The following is an 18,090-nucleotide window of genomic DNA, read 5'->3' as shown; positions in this document are numbered from 1 at the left end:
TTGTAAAAACTTTATCCCACCTTAATAGATCCATCACTAATGCACTGAACTCTTTAGTAAGAATTGGGAGCTCCCCCCCAAAACTGTGTCCTGTTTTCCAATCAGCTGTTTGTGTATAAAGTGCTGTCTCTTTGAGACATCTGTTATGTTCCCTGTATGTCCCTCTGTGATCTCCAGCTCGCTCTTGTTCATTAAATATCTGGATGTTAAAGACTTCTTTTTATTCTGAGTCCTGCGTTCGAGTCCTTCCCTCTCTTCCACACCTCGACCTGACAGTTATGTCTTAGACTGGATGTCAAATAGAAGTGAAGCTGAAACATTTTGTGACTAAAATAATATGAGACCATTTTTAGATGTTTAGGCCTCTAAATATAAATATAACTTCCATAGTTCAATGTGTTTAAATATGTGGATTTGCAAACTTTTTGTTTAATATTAATATTTTATATCATCATGAAATGTCACCACAGGGGGCAGCATAGAGCCAGAGAGTGTTAGTGTAGCTGTTCAGCCCTATAGTAAGAAACAAGAAGACTGATGAAGGAAAACACACAGGTTTGTATGAAGTCACACTAACTAACCAGCAGTAACCCACCTTTGATCAAACTGCTTTTATACAAATGATGTGAGGATGTAAAAGGAGCGTTTTGATTATTTATGAATGTATTGATTTAATATGACAATAATGGGGGTGGGGCCACCAGACCTGTCAACACTGGCTGAGTAACAAAAATATGAACACCAGACGAGAGTTAAACATTTTCATCATTTTCTTCCTGTGACTGAAAATCTCTTTGATTGTCTCTGATATCGTCTGTACTGTCGTAGATGTGCATGTCCTCTTACACTCTGATGCCTCTTCCTTCACCTTTCTGCTCAGATAGCTGAGTCACAGCTGTGCTTTACTAACAGTTATCAGAATCAGAATCAGAATCAGAATACTTTATTGATCCCTGGGGGAAATTATTTTTTGTTACAGTGCTCCATTTTAAACCAACATTAAGACAAGACAGACAATACACTAACTAAGAATAGTACAATATATACATATATATACATACATACATACATAAGTCACTTATAAATAAATATTTGGAAAAGAAACATGTGTAGTTGTAGCAGCAAACAGTGTGTTAAGTGGATGCGTTGTACAGGGAGATGGCCACAGGCAGGAATGATTTCCTGTGTCGTTCAGTGGTGCTTTTCGGTAATCTCAGTCTCTCACTGAACGAGCTCCTGTGACTGACCAACATGTCATGGAGTGGGTGGGAGGTGTTATCCAACATTGTCTTTATCTTGGACAGCATCCGCCTCTCCGACACCACCTTGAGGGAGTCCAGCTCCATCCCCACAACATTGCTGGCCTTACGGATCAGTTTATTAAGTCTGTTGGCATCTGCGACCCTCAGCCTGCTCCCCCAGCATGCAACAGCATAAAGGATCGCACTGACCACAACAGACTCATAGAAAATCCTCAGCATTTTCTGGCAGATGTTGAAGGACCTCAGTCGCCTCAAAAAATAGAGACGACTCTGGCCCTTCCTGTAAAGTGCTGTGGTGTTTTTAGCCCAGTCCAGTTTATTGTCAATGTGTACTCCAAGGTATTTATAGTCCTCCACAATGTCAACACTGACCCCCTGGATTGAAACAGGGGTCAAGTGTTTCCTGGTCTTCCTGAAGTCCACGATCAGTTCCTTGGTCTTTGCCACGTTGAGCTGCAGATGATTCTGCTCACACCACGTGACAAAGGAGTCGACCACAGCCCGGTACTCTGTCTCATCATCCCTGCTGATGCATCCAACCACCGCAGAGTCATCAGAAAACTTCTGAAGATGGCAGGTCTCTGTGCAGTGGCTGAAGTCTGTGGTGTAGAGGGTGAAGAGGAAGGGGGAGAGGACAGTCCCCTGTGGTGCCCCTGTGTTGCTAATCACCTTGTCAGACACACACTGTGGGAGACGTACATATTGTGGTCTTCCTGTCAGGTAATCAACAATCCAGGACACCAGAGAAGCATCCACCTGCATCGCTGCTAACTTATCACCCAGGAGGGTCGGCCTGATGGTGTTGAAAGCACTGGAAAAGTCAAAAAACATGACCCTCACAGTGCTCGCCGGCTGGTCCAGATGGGTGTAGACACGATTGAGCAGGTAGATGATGGCGTCCTCTGTTCCGAGACGAGGCTGATAAGCGAACTGAAGGGGATCCAGATGTGGTCTTACTATGGGTCGCAGCTGGTCTAGGATGAGCCTTTCCAGGGTCTTCATGATGTGGGAGGTCAGTGCCACGGGCCTGTAATCCTGGGGGCCACTGGGACGAGGCGTCTTTGGTACAGGGACGAGGCATGATGTCTTCCACATCACCGGGACCCTCTGCAGACTCAGACTCAGCATAAACAGTTTATGAAAGACTCCACACAGCTGGGGGGCACAGGCCTTGAGGACAAGGGGACTCACTCCGTCTGGTCCAGCAGACTTGCCTGAGTGAAGTCTCCTCATTTGCATCTCAACCTGGTATTGAGTGAAGGTGATGGGTGGGGGAGGGGTGTCAGGAATCTCACAGGAGGCAACATGTGAAGAGAGAGGCTGGCACAGTGGTGTGGCTCTGGATTCCAGGCTGACTGCAGGTGAGGTTGTGGGGGTGGGAGCAGACACTGTGGTGTCGAATCTATTGAAAAACAGATTCAACTCGTCGGCTCTATTCTCACCTCCCTCAGCTCCCCTGCTGTTGGTTGGCCTGAATCCAGTGATGGTCTTCATGCCCCTCCACACCTCTCTCATGCTGTTCTGCTGGAGTTTCCACTCCAGCTTCCTCCTGTAATTGTCCTTAGCCTCTCTGATCTTGTCCTTTAGTAACACCTGGACCTTCCTCACCTCCTCTTTGTTGCCCCCTCTGAAAGCCCTCTTCTTGTTGTTGAGGAGGGCTTTGATGTCCTTAGTCACCCACGGCTTGTTATTTGGGTAACAATGAACAGTCTGAGCTGGAACAATGGAGTCGGTGCAGAAAGTTATGTAGTCTGTGATACACTCAGTAAGCCCATTGATGTCCTCGGCGTGAGGCTCACAGAGTGTTTCCCAGTCGGTCACCTCGAAACAGCCCTGTAGTTCCGCTATTGCCTCCTCTGACCACCTCCTAACAGTCCTGGTGGTCACAGGTTCCCTCCTCACAATTGGCACATAGCGGGGGGTGAGGTGAATCAGGTTATGATCTGACCTACCAAGTGGGGGGAGGGAGGAGGAGCTGTATGCATCCTTGACGTTAGCATACAGTAAGTCTAAAGTTTTCTCTCCCCTGGTGGGACAGTCCACATATTGTTTGAATGTTGGTAGTGTATTGTCCAGTGATACATGGTTGAAGTCACCCGAGATCACAATAAAGGCACTCGGGTGCTGAGTCTGTAGCCGAGCTATGGCAGAGTGGATAGTGTCACATGCAGCTGTGGGGTTAGCAGAGGGGGGAACATAAACAGCCACCAAGATGACGTGAGAGAATTCCCTGGGTAAATAATATGGCCTGAGTCCAACAGCACACAGTTCAGTGTCCGGGCAACAAATCCTTTCTTTGATTGTTATGTTGGCAGGGTTACACCACCGGTTGTTAACTAAAACAGCAAGCCCACCTCCTTTACGCTTACCGCTAGCGATGCTGTCCCTGTCCGCCCGAACAGTGTGGAAGCCTTCCACGGAAGCATTCTCATCGGGAATGACCTGGTGCAGCCATGATTCGGTGAAACACATCAGGCTACACTCTCGATATTCCCTCTGACTCCGTACCAGTGCTGAGAGCTCGTCGATTTTACTTGCCAACGATCGCACATTTCCCATCACGATAGACGGCAGACACGGTTTAAACCTCCTCCTCGCTTCGAGCCTCCGCTGTCTCACCGTCACCTTTTTTCTTCTCTTCTGTCCTTGACCTCTGCATCCCCGATGTGTTTTCCTCCAAATTTCAGCTGGTACTTCTGCGGGCACTTCTGCGGGCCTGGCCAGCGAGCTGGCCGGCATCAGGGCGATCAGCTGATCTCTGGAGTAAACAGTCCGTGCGTGTAGGAGATGTGCCGCGGTCCCGTTCCATGATAAAAGTAACAGTTCCACGGCCACCAGAAGAACAAAAACTCTCTCAATCCACATGATTGAGTAAGAGATAGAAAACGGAGGAAAATACAAGTCAGAAAAAAAAAAAGAATACGTAAGAAAAAAGAGCTAAACTAAGAGAAAAGCAGGAGCGACTGTAACAGGCTGCACGCTGGTTGGCGCATACTGCTCTGTGTTCACTGTGCTTGGATAATTATTTTCTAGTTCCTGATTTTATTTTTTTTGTCTCCTCAGTCTGTCATGTCCTCATGTCTGTTTATCCACAGTTAAAGTGTCAAGTTCACATATTGCCATCTGAGTCTCAGTGTGTTTTTGTTACTTCCTGTTTTACTTTGATAATCTCCCATTTTGTGTGCGTTATATTGGTGTTCATGTCTCATCAGTCAGATTCTGTTCAGCTGTGTTCCCCAGGTGTGTCCACTCTGCACTAATCTCCTCCTGAGTAAATATTGTCTGTCTCCCTCTGGTCTCTGTCATGTTGTCCCATCAAGCTGTGTTCCTGTGAATTTCATGGGTTCTGTGTCCTCCCAGTTGTTTCCCAGTTTCTTAGTTTCTAGTTTAATGTGTTGCCTGAGGTTTTGTTAGTGGTGCCAAGATGAAGCTTCATGAAGCACTGAAGCTTTCCATCCAACTGGCCACTTATGAGCCGACGCTTCATGACGTGTCACTTGCTCTACTGTGCCATCAAGTGGACAATAAATGTAAAACAGGCAAAGACATTATAATGACATAACTTTGGTGTGAAGCTTTGAATAGAACGAACAGAAAAGAATAGAATAAATAGAATAGAAAGAATAGAATTAGTGAATAATGTTTGTGATGGCAGTACATAAATTCCAAATATAATCTTAATCTGTCTTTATGATCTTTATGATACAACATGTAATTTATTTTTATATCATAATAACCTTTTATTTTTATTGAATAAAATCTTTTCCACTGTGTTTTGCTTCAGTCAGTTTCTCTTTTTTTGAGATGATTTCACCTGATTTAGAAAAAACCCTTTCACAGCTCACAGATGAAGCAGGTGTAGCCGAAGAAGCAACAGCAAGTTTATACAAGTTGGGATGAACATTTTCAGTCCTGCCCAGTACTCGTGGGGATTCTTCAGTCTTCCACTGTTTGGTTCACTCAGGTATGTTTGGACCTGCACTGTTGTGTCTGTAATAAAATTTTGAGTCCTCGTCTGCAGGACTGTGGTGTCCAAACTAGGCCTGAAAAACCAAAACCCCTGCACCACTTTTATATTTCATGATTAAAATTAAAACAAAACACAACATGCAGAGAAACAGAATCAACTTTCTGGGTTTGTCCAAAGTTTATTTAACAAATTATACAGCATGTATTAATGTTATATTTTTATTTATTCATACATGATTTGAGTTTATGAACTCTACTACTCCCATAGTTATTTCTTCAGTGTTGTTTTTGGACAGAGACCATTGAAACAGTACAGAAAGTGGGGAGAGAGGGGCTGAGCTGCAGCACAGAGCCTGGGCTGAACACAAACCTGAGACTCTGCAGTACTTTTTACTGCTGCTAGTGTTTCTGTCCTGACAGATGTGATGATATCATCTGTGCTCTGTGATGTGCTGGTGCATGAAAATGTTTGCAGACTTTAGATTGGTCACTGAAAATATAAGACGTGCTGTGGTCGTTATTCTAAATGTGTTCAGAAATGTGGGAAACGATTGAAATACCCTGAAATATCTAAAGATTCAAAGTTCTAACATGGAAGTATTTGGGACAGCAGCTTCATCTAAAATGCAGCGTGGTCTTTCAGTCTGATCCCCCCATGTTTGTATGTCAATTTTTTCTGTTATTTGAGACGTCTGTTGATAAACTGATGGGGAGACTGTGCAAGTAAAGCCTTGTTTTGAGTACATTTTCCTCACCAGTTTCCACTTTAGGCACTGAAAACACATATTAGACACCAGCTATTTATTTTGTGATTTATATAAATATATTTCATATAAACAGTCAACATGCAGTAAAAGAAATATCTAAATATGTATTTGTATGTATTATTTCCCATCCACGAGTCTGAAAATAATAATGCTGCTCTATGTTCACTGCATCTCAGCACCTGTTTGTATCACTTCTGCTGATGCTGCAGACCGCTGTGTCTATTTTATATTTGAATTGGCCTTTTATATTTTCTTCTACTGTTTCTATTTTGTCTTATTTCTGTTTAAGAAAGACATGGTACAGACAGGGTGGAGCTGCCTGCAGCTGTCTGTGGTGCTGAAGCTTTCAAACATGTCATACCAACACTGACTACAACTGTGACCACAGGGGGGCAGCATAGAGCCAGAGAGTGTTAGTGTAGCTGTTCAGCCCTATAGTAAGAAACAAGAAGACTGATGAAGGAAAAGCTTCTTCCACTGGTGTAACACACAGGCTTGTATGAAGTCACACTAACTAACCAGCAGTAACCCACATTTGATATTTTTTGCTGAACTTTTACAAACAAGACATTTACTGTAGTTTTAGGACCAACAGACTGATGAATAAACCAAGTAAAGACAAGCTGCACTTTGACTTTTATTAGAGCAATTTGCTGGAACTACAGAGTAATGAAGTACTTCAAGGTTTTGTGTGGATGACTTCCAACCTTACTGTACAGCACAGAGCACAGAGGGACAATATATGTAATCAATATATGATGCAGAATGAACAAGTAAAGACTGTAAGCTGAGTCTGAGGCTCATGCAGGACATTTCATAGTGAGGTGTCTTTGGTTGGATTATTCAAACATTTACATCAAAGCACCAAACTCATTTCTCACAGATGAAGGTCGTTGAATAAGAATAATATAACCGTGTCCATCTCCCATCATCGTCACAGCAGACTCCATAGTGATCATAACTGGGATTCTCATGTCCTTCTGCCCAGAACCTGTCAGAGAGATCAAATCTGATATGAAACTGGACTAAACTCATAACTATTGTCACATTCATATAAATATGCGTCTCTTTTGGAATATTTCCAATATTTGCTGTATTTCTTTCCCAGGTTTCTCGCCCACTTTCCCTCCTTTAGACTTTTCTCTGAGAATCATCATGCACACTAAAACAGCTTTCAAGCTTTGATGAATATGAAATCTTCCTGCTGTAAAAATGGAGAATAAAAAGAAGTCAGAGCTGACTTTCTGCTGTTTGAAACTGTTTGTCAGCTGTTTACAGACATCACTTTGAAATGTGTGTCTATCAGGTCATATTTACTGAAGCTTCTTCCTTCATATGTTCTGAAGTTTTACAAACACCAAAGAAGAAGAGACAGGAATTCTCTGAAACACTTTTTGTTCTGTGAGAAAAGAAACATTACAGCACAAAAACATGAAGACAAATTGAACAAAGTGAAATGTGTCGGTCGCTGCTTTGAACATGTTTCAATCCTGATTCCTTCAAACTGACTTGTTGTAACTGAACGTCATCACAGACTGCAGATGAAGAGAGTTCAAGCACAGCTGTTCATTCAAAGGAGGATTTCTGCTTTTCTTTACATTCAGTTTGTGGGGCTGTTGGAAAATAGCTCAGCTCATGTATTGCTGATCTATCTTCCAAAACATCCATGTTTCACTTCTAAATAATAACTCTGGAATAGAAACAAACTAATGTCTCACCTTTCTGTCAGCGCTGATCCGTCCACCCATTCCCATTTATATCCTCCTGATGTCCATTTATATCCTCCTGATGTCCATTTAGCTTCCAGACCAATCCAAGACTCTCCTCCAAATTTACTGACAAATTCCTGTTTGAGAAGAGACACAAATATTGTCTCCAGTCATAATTCAGCACTTCTGTTGTAGTGACATCATCTTGTGAACATGTCTGAAGGAAGAATAACTGTGATGAAACTTTTCTTCCATTGTGCAGAAATCAGAAAGAGCCAAAGAATCAATGAATATCAGCTCCTCCTGTAGCTCAGTCAGTGTTGCAGTGGAATCAGTGTTAACAAATCATTTGATTCAGTTGGATTGAATCAGAAAAATAATCTGGATTATGAGGATTTCTCTCATTTTATAACATTTCTGTTATTTCAATGTTTTGTGTTGACTTGGTTTCTAAGGATCATCTGAACTGGTTCCCATTTAATCCTGGTTCTTTAACTGCTTTGAATTCCTCTCCTTCATAATTCAATGTGAATCTCCAGTTTGCTGTATTGTAATCGATCCACCTCCCAAATCCTGCAATCATTTCCTGAATGGATTCTCTAATCTTCTCTCATCGGTTATTGTTCATAAAGTCATTTTAGTAGATGAGTCTAATTTACTTATTGATGATCCCTCTAACAACACTGCCACACAATTGATGAACACTGCAGCATCATTTCATGTAGTGCATCATGTTGTCGGCCCCACACATAACGCTGACCTTCCACATGTCTGACCTACTATCCAATCACAGATGTATCATCTTTGACAGGCTTACAGTCAGTGTTGTCTTCCCAGAGACAAACTGCTGTCACTCCCATGTCTTCTAATGACTGTGGACATTTTTCGATTTCTTCACTGGCAACATCAACAGTATCAGGTCAGAGTTCAAGTCTGTACCTCTTCAACCGCCCCAAGTCTCTCCTCCAGTTCTGTTGTTGGAGTTCAAACTCCTTCCTGCTGCCATCTCCCCCTGACTTCTCTCTATTAGAAACCAGTCCCTTTCATTTCAGCTGACTTTCAAACAGCCAGAGTCTTTGTGAGTGGGATCAACCCTCCTTACATCCCACTGTTTTAAATCAAGTTGCTCGTCAGCTCCTTCAGATCTTTGATCAATTCCAACCTGGTTCCAGACAAACCACAGCACTGAAACAGCTTTCATGAAAGTTACTAACCAGATTCTTCTGCGCTGGGATAAAGACTCCATTTGAGTCCTGCTTGACTTCTCTGCAGCCTTCATACTGTTGATGGTGCTCCTCTTATTAACACACTACAAACTGGCATCACTGGTGCTGCTCTCACATGGTTTTCTTCATACTTATCAAACAGATACTTCATATTAATCAATGTGTGTCCTCATCTGAGTCCCACATGCCTCAGTCCTTGGACCAGTTCTGTTCTCTTTATAAATGCTGCCCCTGTGACATCTGCTTAATGGTTTTAATGGGATCTCCTAGCACTGCTGTGCAGATGACACACACACTAATGCTTTTCTGTCGAGCCTCTCCTGCCTCAGTGAATGCTTCTCTGTCATCACTTCATGGATTTAAACTTCCTTCATCTCAAACTGAAGTTGTGCTGTTTGGCTCAGTTTCTCTGAGGAGGTCAGTCAGTACATCGTCCCCCTCACCAGTAACATCCAATCACCTGTTAAAGATCATTTTGAACCAACAGCTGCATTTTGAGCCTCACATGTCAAAGGTCAGCCAGTCTTGTTTCCTTTAGCTCAGAAATATTGCAAAGATCAAATCTTTACTGTGATTCAATCATCTGGAACTTTGAGTTCATACTTTCTCCTGCCTGATTATTGTAATTCACTTTTCACCTGCATTTCTCAGTCCTCCATAGTTGGTCTGCAGTTAGTGCAGAACTCAGCAGCAAGGCTGCAAACAAAACCTGGCCTGCAGTCTCATATCTCACCTATTCTTGCTTCTCTTCACTGGCTTACAGTGAACTTCAGAATCCTCTTTTAAATCCTGTTATGAACATATAAAGCTGTGCATGAACAGGCCCCTGCTTATATAGCAGAGCTTCTTGGACCTTATCACTGCAGCCGGCCTCTCTGATCATCTAATCAGCGTCTCCCAACTGTCCCTCGCTCTGATTTGAACACCAGAGGCCATCGTGCTTTTGAGCTTGTTGCAGCCAAACTGTGGAACAGCCTTCCTCAGACTATCAGGTCAGCTGACTGTTAACGGCTGAAACTCATTTTTACAGGTTAGCTCTCCCTCAATCTTTTCCCCTTTATTTTCCTCCATAGTTTCTAACTGTTGTGTTTCTGATGGAATGAATGTGCTGCTTTGTTTATGTGTCTGTATGTTTGCACATGTATACTTATCATCAATGTGTGGCTTTAATTCACAGTATGAAGAACTTTGTAACTCACTGTCAGCTCCATCAAAGATCACACAGACATGAACAAACACACCCACCTGTTCCTCTTTGCTGTTTATCATCACCAGATCAGCTCCTTTATCCTGACAGGCTCTCCTGCTCTGAGACCAAGTTTCACTCTCAGTGGATTTAAAGTAACAGCTGCTTCCAAACCTCGTCCATCCTTCTGGACACTTCTCTTAAAGTCAAACACATGTTTTAAAGTCAGACTTTGTGTCCTGTTGTATCACATTAATCTTTGGTTCCTGTCATTTTCCCTGTAAATGCTTCATTTAAACTCAGGTTTTCTCTCTTATTCATAATGAACTGAAACTTACATTTATACAGAGAAACTGTTACACAGCATCAAACATTTAGGATTCAAAACAAAGACACAATCAGGTTATCACTGTGTAACACTGATGTTTTCTATCAGTTATTCAAACTTTATTACCTTCTATCTTCTCCTTCAGCTTCTTCACTTCTTCCTGTAGCTGACTGTGGTTTTTACTCAGTTCATCATAACGGCTCTGTAACTGAGTCAGGCTGGTTTTTGTGTCTTTAGAGAAAAAAAGATTCAAATTAAGTTAAAATGTTCTACAAATATATCTGTGATATAAGAACTTGGTGTTTGCTTACCTTGAAGTTCATCCTGGAGCTCAGTGTGATTCTTTTTGGTGTCATTGTAAACGTGGTTCAGTTTGTCACATTTAGCATGAAGTCTTTTGTTTTCACTCTTGTTCAAAGCATCTGAAATATTTCAGTGAAACCAAAATAAAATAAAATAAAATAAAATGAGTGAAACGTTGAACAGAAATAATCTTCTTCCTCTGCTTTGTCAAATATCAATAAGAGTCAGAAACTTGCAGCCATTGTTCTTTAACATGTCCTGTGGGTGGAGGTGTTAGAACTACAGGAAATCTGATGAGCTAAATACGTATCAACTGTGAACAAAAACCACTGACAAGATTCAGAATAATTGTGCTTCAGTGTGGAGGAAGAAGGTGAAGAGTCAAACAGCATTTCTACACCTGTAGTCAGAGATGTTATCTATATGCTTTGAAAGAATAGATTCTGACTCATGTGACATGTGCCTGTTCTCACTGAAAATATGTCTTTTTACATTCAGTCAAAGCTGCTCTGAGGCTTCAACACTTCCTCTTTCTGCTTATTTATAATTAATAAATGTTTCTTCCTGCAGCTTCCAGGAACTTCCTGCTTTCAGACGTCCTTTTGCAGGCGTCTCTGTTCTCACATCATAGATTTGTGATGTTTCTGCTGATCCAGCATTAAGTCTGTCACAGCTCCACCAGGAGCTAAAGGTCAGCTGAAGATCATCAACTGATTTAAAACATAGAATCAAACCACCTTAAAATCCAAACATCAGCAGCTGCTGGGAGTTTTCTCTGTGTTGTTGTTTTTGTTATTGTGGAGTCTTTACCTGATAATATAAAGAACCTCGAGGCAACTGTTGTTGTGATTTGATGTAATAAAAAAAGATTAATTGATATATCCCAGCAGATGAATGGAGCTAACATTAGCTTGTTAGCTACCTGCTTAATACACCAAGTGAACTAACTAGTCGCACAATGACAGACGGCCACTGTCTAACATAGTGTGGCTGCACCTGCATCAGTCTGCAGCAGATGCTGCTGCCTGTCTGCTTTGTTGATGTAATCACAGAATCACCGTGTTGAGTGAAGAGTTTGAAGGAACAACAAGAACATTCACTCCACAACACACACAAGATATGAGCCAGGAATCATGCACACAGACACACACCTGCTAATCAGTGCTAAGTAACAGACTGATGAAATACTAGAAGCTCAGTCAGCAAAACCAACGTGTTGGTCAGGCTGTACCACACAGCAGCTCATATTATTGATCAGAGAATTCCATTTAAAATGCCACCGTGCAGTTTTTATGAAGAGGAAACTATCCTTAGAGACCAAAACTCATTTGGTCCTGAATGGAAACATGTTTTTACTGCAGCAAAGGTGCTCATTTTAACATGGGAGTCTGTGGGGACTGACTCGCTTTCAGCATCAGCCTCCAGTGGTCATTAAAGGAACTGCAGTGTTTGCTGCTTCTGTGTTGGCTTCATGTACTTCCTGTATTTGCTGTGGCAGAAGGACACGTTCTGGTTGTGAAGCTGCATGTTTGTTGGCTGCTGGGATTCAGTATCAGTCATACATTCATTTGCAGGAGAAGTTCAGAGGTTGTATCTTATCTTACAGCATATGGACAGGATGATGATCCCAGCTAACATCAGGAGGCACAGCACTCTTAGACCCAGTGTAGCACATCTGAAAGAGCCCTTCAGGACTGAAGGAGGATTCAGAGTCTGTGGTCCTGTTAGAAAGCAGTGTGGATGTTGGTTTGTGCTTATTTCCTGTCAGTCTGTGGTTAACAGACCTGTGGTTGTGGTTGTATCAGCTTAATGTCAAAAAAGGGTCGGTTGCCAAAAAACAAAGGAAATATAACATCTGCGCTGTGACTGAAAGAAGTTCCTGTTAATCAATAAGTGACGTACAAACTATTGTGGGAAAGAATTTAAATTAAAAAGGTTCATACAGCAAATGGAGAAACAGATGTTTGGTGGGCTGCAGTAATTTGGCATTAAAAGCTGACTGTAACAAACTGGAAGTACATTTAGATTCATAATTGACTTACCTCCTTCCTGTGACTGAAAATGATCATAACTATCTCTGATCTCATCTGTACTCTCGTAGATATCCACCTCCCTCTGCTCCCACTCTGCTCCGTCCTCCTTTCTGCTGTATCTCACCTTCTTTGATAGATCTGGTTTGGCATAAATATCTGAGGACATCGTGAGAGGACTGAGACGCTGAGCAGGAGTTTAAACTGTACTCTAACAGTTCTGCAGTACTGACCCTGGAAGATATCGTGCTGTTTTATTCTTGTCCAGCCTTCTGTCTGCTTTCAGGCAGGAAGAAGCTTTGAGGAAGTGGCAGCGTGTAAGGAAACACAGACTGTGTGATTAATTTGCATAAAAATGTCTTAACTGCATTTGTTTCTCTTAACTACAGATAAAACTCTGTGTTGTACAATATGTGTACTTTGTTGAGCTTTTGACTGAGTTTGCATAAAGCAGAAAATGTATAAACTCTTCTTTTTCTAAAGACGTTGAACATTCACACATAAAAGCACAAACACAGTCACACCTCAGTGTCACAGTTGGTTCGACCCAGGAAATGTTATTTTGTCAGTTACAGTTTGTTTTCTTGCTGTTGCCTTATAGAGAAACAAACTGTTGAACTGTTGAGGTTCATCCAGTCGATGTGGAAAGTTTGAACCACGTCTCAAACACTCTTTAAATGAACAACAATTAAATTTAGCTTCACTGCTGACCGAAGATTTTAAAGTTTTTTAAACTGTAACTTTTCCTTTCATTTCTACATTTTGCACTTTCAGGAAAACTGATGCAGTTCATTTTTTGTGTTCTTTGATTTGATTTTCAAAGGAATACAGAAGTACTTGTGTGAAAAAGTGTCCAACATAAGGAGGAAAAGTTTTTTGAAATTACAGTGCACTTAAATGTTGCACATCTTACTGTGAGGTCACCAGGAAATACTCCTTGTTGTTGGGCCGTCCTGGTTAACACACCTCTGCAACATTACATGAGAGTCGGGCACTCGGCCTCTGGATTTGTAAATCTGGGCTCGTGGGTTCAAACACTCCTCAGCCTCCCTGAGAAGGTTTATGTCAGAATATTGAAGGAGAAACTCCATCCAATTGTGAAATCTCAAATTCAGAGCAACAGTGTGGTTTCCATCCTGGTCATGCAGCACTGGACGAGCTCTTCATTCTCTCCAGGATGTGTGGGAGTGATGAGCCCAGCTGGAGCTCCTCCACACTGAAAGCACCTGACTAGGATTACACCTGTGTGCTACTTAGGTGTTGGAGGTTTGTCCAACTGGAGGACACACGTTGTCTTAATCATTCAATTCACTTTGACTTCTACAGCTCCAAATCACAGCAACAGCCTCAAGGTGCTTTATGTTGTGAGGTCGACCCTACAATAACATTATAGTAACAAGTTTGCTGTTTGTGTGTTTTCCAGTGAAGTAGGAGAAACACTGCAGTGTGGGAACAGGAACTAAACACAATCAGGTCTGCAGCATCAAATCATTTCACTTCTAATGTTCAAAATCAAACATCTAACATATTGGAATCAAATTCCTCACAGCGTGTCATGATTCCCACCACAATCAGCAGATACAGCACTCCCAGGTTCACTTCAAAAGCTCTGAACCAGCTTCTTCTCACAGCTGGAAGCTTCTTCTCGGTGTGAACATCTACAAAGATAAAACAAAAAGTCCATTTATGAAGCACTAACGAGAGACTTTGGAGCTTTTTATTAATCCTCACTGTAGGAATGATCCCAGTAGAAAGTAAATCAGATTTACCAAACAAATTAGTCGAGTTTGTTAAAAAGTTACAGGAACTCAAACAAGGACAAAGTAACATTAGTCCATTCCAGCTGTTGTGATCGGTCGATGCATTTCTGGCCACTTCTTGGTCGCAGCTTTTGAATAGATCAGTGAGAGAAAAACAATCCTCCTCTCAATATAAGGACTAAATGAGCAAAACTATCCTGATGGACGTGAGGGAACGTAGAAAGAAGTGTAGAAACCTGAGGGACAAATATGGAGGAGAGTCCCAGAATATTCGTTTGTATGATGATCATCTGCACGCGGGTCAGAGCTGTGAGGAAAGTGTAATGCTGAGGAACAACCATGAACTGTGGAAACTTTAAAGCTGATTTATAACAGAGTGGTGCTGGGTGTGTGTTACTCTGTGTTTGTGCTTCAGTTACACTCAGTTAGCTTTCTGCTAGCTGTTTCCATCAGTTTGCTTCTCTCCTCTCTACACTCACTCATACTGCATTTTGATGCAGCTGAACTCACAATGAATCTGCATCTTTCTGTTCCTGTTGTCAGACCACAGAACAACTATGACCTACTGATTTAAACGTGCTGCATTAACTACAGGGGGAAGCTGCTAACACACTGCAGCTGCATACCAAGCTGCTGCTCTGCACCTCTGAAAGACGCATTTTTGGAAGCACAACATTGTCGGACAAACTCGACATTCACATATGTTTAAAACAATGACTGTGTGGACAATCTGGCTGTATTTACAGTCATGTTATCACTTGGAGAGGAAGCAGAAAGAGCTGTGCTGCTCCTATTGGCTGCTTCTCTCTGCCACTCACAGACCTCTTCCTGAAAGCAGAGCAGCAGCTGAACCAGTTTGACTTGAAGCCACAGACACTGAAACAGTCAGACGGTTAGAAACGGAGCTCCTAACTGGGAGTAAACAGGCCCAGTGCAACAAATGATCTGTGTGCCAGTTTGGACTGGAAACATATTCTGGGCACATGTGACACGAACACTAATATGTCTTAAAGTGGTCGGATATCAGAGCTTTAAAAGACACTGAACAACACTTTCTTTTTTTTTTTTTTTTTTTTTTTTTTTTTTTTTATTAATATTTTTGGATGGACAGAAACATTAATAAATAAATATACAACTGCAATAATCATACTGTCAGTTCTCTGTCCATTTCTAAACAAACAAACAAACTAAGACAAGCAAACAAACAACACACTAACAAAAAAAAAAAAAAAAAAAAAAAAAAAAAAAAAAAAAAAAAAAAAAAATTACATAAATAAATAAATAAAATAAATAAAACCCAGGAGAAACAAAATAATACACCGCCTCCTGGAAAACATCAGCAAAAACAAAAACGAATAAGGGTAAAACCCCCTGGTGCAAAAAAAAAAAAAAAAAAAAAAAAAAGACAACAAAGTGCAACAAATGATCTGTGTGCCAGTTTGGACTGGAAACATATTCTGGGCACATGTGACACGAACACTAATATGTCTTAAAGTGGTCGGATATCAGAGCTTTAAAAGACACTGAACAACACTTTCATCACCAACATTTTCTTTGGTTTGGTCACTTTGATGATTTCCTGCTTACCAGCTTCTTGTAGGCCAACGTCAGGGTGCTGCTCTCCATCATCTAACACCTCCACCTCACTCTGCTCTCTCACTCCTCCATCCTCTTGGGACCCTCTGCTGTATTTCACCCTGAAATCTTCAACACTTTGAATTTCTGTAGACATTTTGAGCTGAAAGATCTTTGAGCAGCTTCACCGTCTGTCTGTGTCTTTAAGTCCGACAGCTTTGAAGAGAAAACAAAGAGGAAGTAAAACAGGACGAGTCACAGTTCTTCTGACACGTCAGGAGGCGTCAGACTGTCAGTTATGTACAAATGAAAACAACATTCAACAAGATCTGAAGTTCAGTTACAAGAATGTAAAACACTGGAAGAAGTTTTGTTTTTAATATTTTCTATCACAGAGATAATAAGCTTTAACTCAGCAGCTGCAGTATGTTTATAATAACACGGCTTTGTTAGACGCTGCCTTCTACAAACTGTAAGTACATCGAAGCAGCAGAGAGAAGAAGTGTTTGTGACACAGGAAATATGTCAGAGTGAACTATTTATTCATCTTTATTTTTACCAGCACAGAAACTAACAGGGCAGCGTGGTGCTGCAGTGGTGAGCACCATCACTTCTCAGAAAGAGAGTTCCTGTTTTGGGTGGAGTCTTTCTGTGTGGAGGCTCATGGTCCTGGTCTGTGAGCCAGCGTTTGTGTTTGACGTCTGATTCTGGTTCATTTCTTATTCTGAGGTGAAGTTTTGGTCATGATTGTTGTGTCTCTGTTTGTGTCCCAGGTCTTAGTTTGTTATCTAGCCTCAGGTTTTCTGTTATCATCCCCCCTCTGTGTCCCCGCCCTCTTCCTGTGTTAGTATCTCTCTGTGAAGTCAGTCTTGTCTCCATGCTGATTGGCCTGTTCCCCAGTCGTGTCTCTGTTTCTCTCCCTCCCTCTGTTCCCTGTGTTCAGTCAGTCTGTGTCTCAGTGTGTGTTTCTGCTGTTTCCTGTTTTACTCTGACAGTCTCTCGTCCTGTGTGCATCTTGTTTAGTTTTGCTTCCTGGTCTCGTTAGTTTGATTATGTTCAGCTTTGTTCCCACCTGTGATCTGTTCCCTTGTGTTTCTTCTCACAGCCTCCTTCATTCCCTCCAGCTGTGTGTTCGTCTGTTTAGTATTTCTTGGTCTAGTTTTGGTGTTTTGTAGTCAGTAATAATTGTCTTTAAGTTTGGTTTCTGTCTCCGACTCCCACATTTTATCTGCTATCCTGCCTTGCCTCACACAGCGGTACATGACAGGAGATCTCGAGCACTAAAATAAAGCAGCAGACTCCGACCTACAAGTGGCAGCAAGTAGCCGTTTCCTTTTCTTGAGGAAAAGCTGAAGTGGAAGCGTTGGCTCACCCCTGGTAGGAGCACATTTTCAGTGGTACTCACCGGGCTCTAAGGGGTCCTCAAAGACGCCGTGTTCGTCCACCTGCTGCCCCGCCTGCACCTGATGCTCTGCAGCTGAAAGTGGGCATCATCCACCCATCTCTGGTTGCTCACAGGGGTTGATCAGCCTCTCTGCTGCCCACTCATTGGCCTGCCTCCTCATAAGCTCTTCCACCTCGATCCTCAAAGAGTTTCCTGTCTGGGGCCATCAGAGGCTCAATTATCCGGTTTCCCTTTTTCCTTCACCAAGAAGAAAAAAGTGCAGATTTCCTTCTCACGTGGAGCAACAACCTATCACCAGCTGCCGACTCCACCTGGATGATGCCGTTTTGCTCGCCGGAGATTTTACGGGCCGGCTCATCACAGGCTCCTCAGCTGGAATGATGTTGCATCAGCAGCTCCAAACTCTCCTGTTTCCTCAGGCCGGAGGAGACGACGCTCCTACTATCCTCCCTCTGTGAGTAAAACTGACGATTAGACTCTGCTCTTTGTTCCCACCTGTGGTCTGTTCCCTTATTGTTTGTATTCATTGTCTGCATTCCCTTGTGTTGCTTGTTGTTGGGTCTGAACATA

The 18,090-nt window shown here is 42.2% G+C and overlaps 1 protein-coding gene across 1 annotated transcript in view; it reads right to left on the bottom strand.

Annotated features, from left to right (window-relative positions):
• Nucleotides 1-6,868: 6,868 nt before the first annotated feature.
• Nucleotides 6,869-18,090, bottom strand: part of LOC147303176 (CD209 antigen-like protein C) — a 56,336-nt gene continuing 45,114 nt past the window's right edge. Inside the window, exons 3-8 of the mRNA XM_086281388.1 lie at nt 16,128-16,331; nt 14,328-14,438; nt 10,574-10,678; nt 10,179-10,318; nt 7,717-7,844; nt 6,869-6,989 (exon numbers count right to left, since the gene is read on the bottom strand). Of these exons, the coding sequence (XP_086137514.1) occupies nt 6,869-6,989; nt 7,717-7,844; nt 10,179-10,318; nt 10,574-10,678; nt 14,328-14,438; nt 16,128-16,272 (750 nt within the window). The 5' untranslated portion in view covers nt 16,273-16,331. The remainder of the gene's footprint in view (nt 6,990-7,716; nt 7,845-10,178; nt 10,319-10,573; nt 10,679-14,327; nt 14,439-16,127; nt 16,332-18,090) is intronic.

The sequence above is a fragment of the Aulonocara sp. 'chitande type north' Nkhata Bay genome, linkage group LG22, assembly GCF_057382095.1.
Source record: "Aulonocara sp. 'chitande type north' Nkhata Bay isolate Kocher_YH1m ecotype deep benthic linkage group LG22, A_spYH_male_GT1.1, whole genome shotgun sequence".
Taxonomy (NCBI): domain Eukaryota; kingdom Metazoa; phylum Chordata; class Actinopteri; order Cichliformes; family Cichlidae; genus Aulonocara; species Aulonocara sp. 'chitande type north' Nkhata Bay.
The sequence above is the reverse complement of the archived record's forward strand: the minus strand, read 5'-3'. Positions and strand labels throughout refer to the sequence as shown.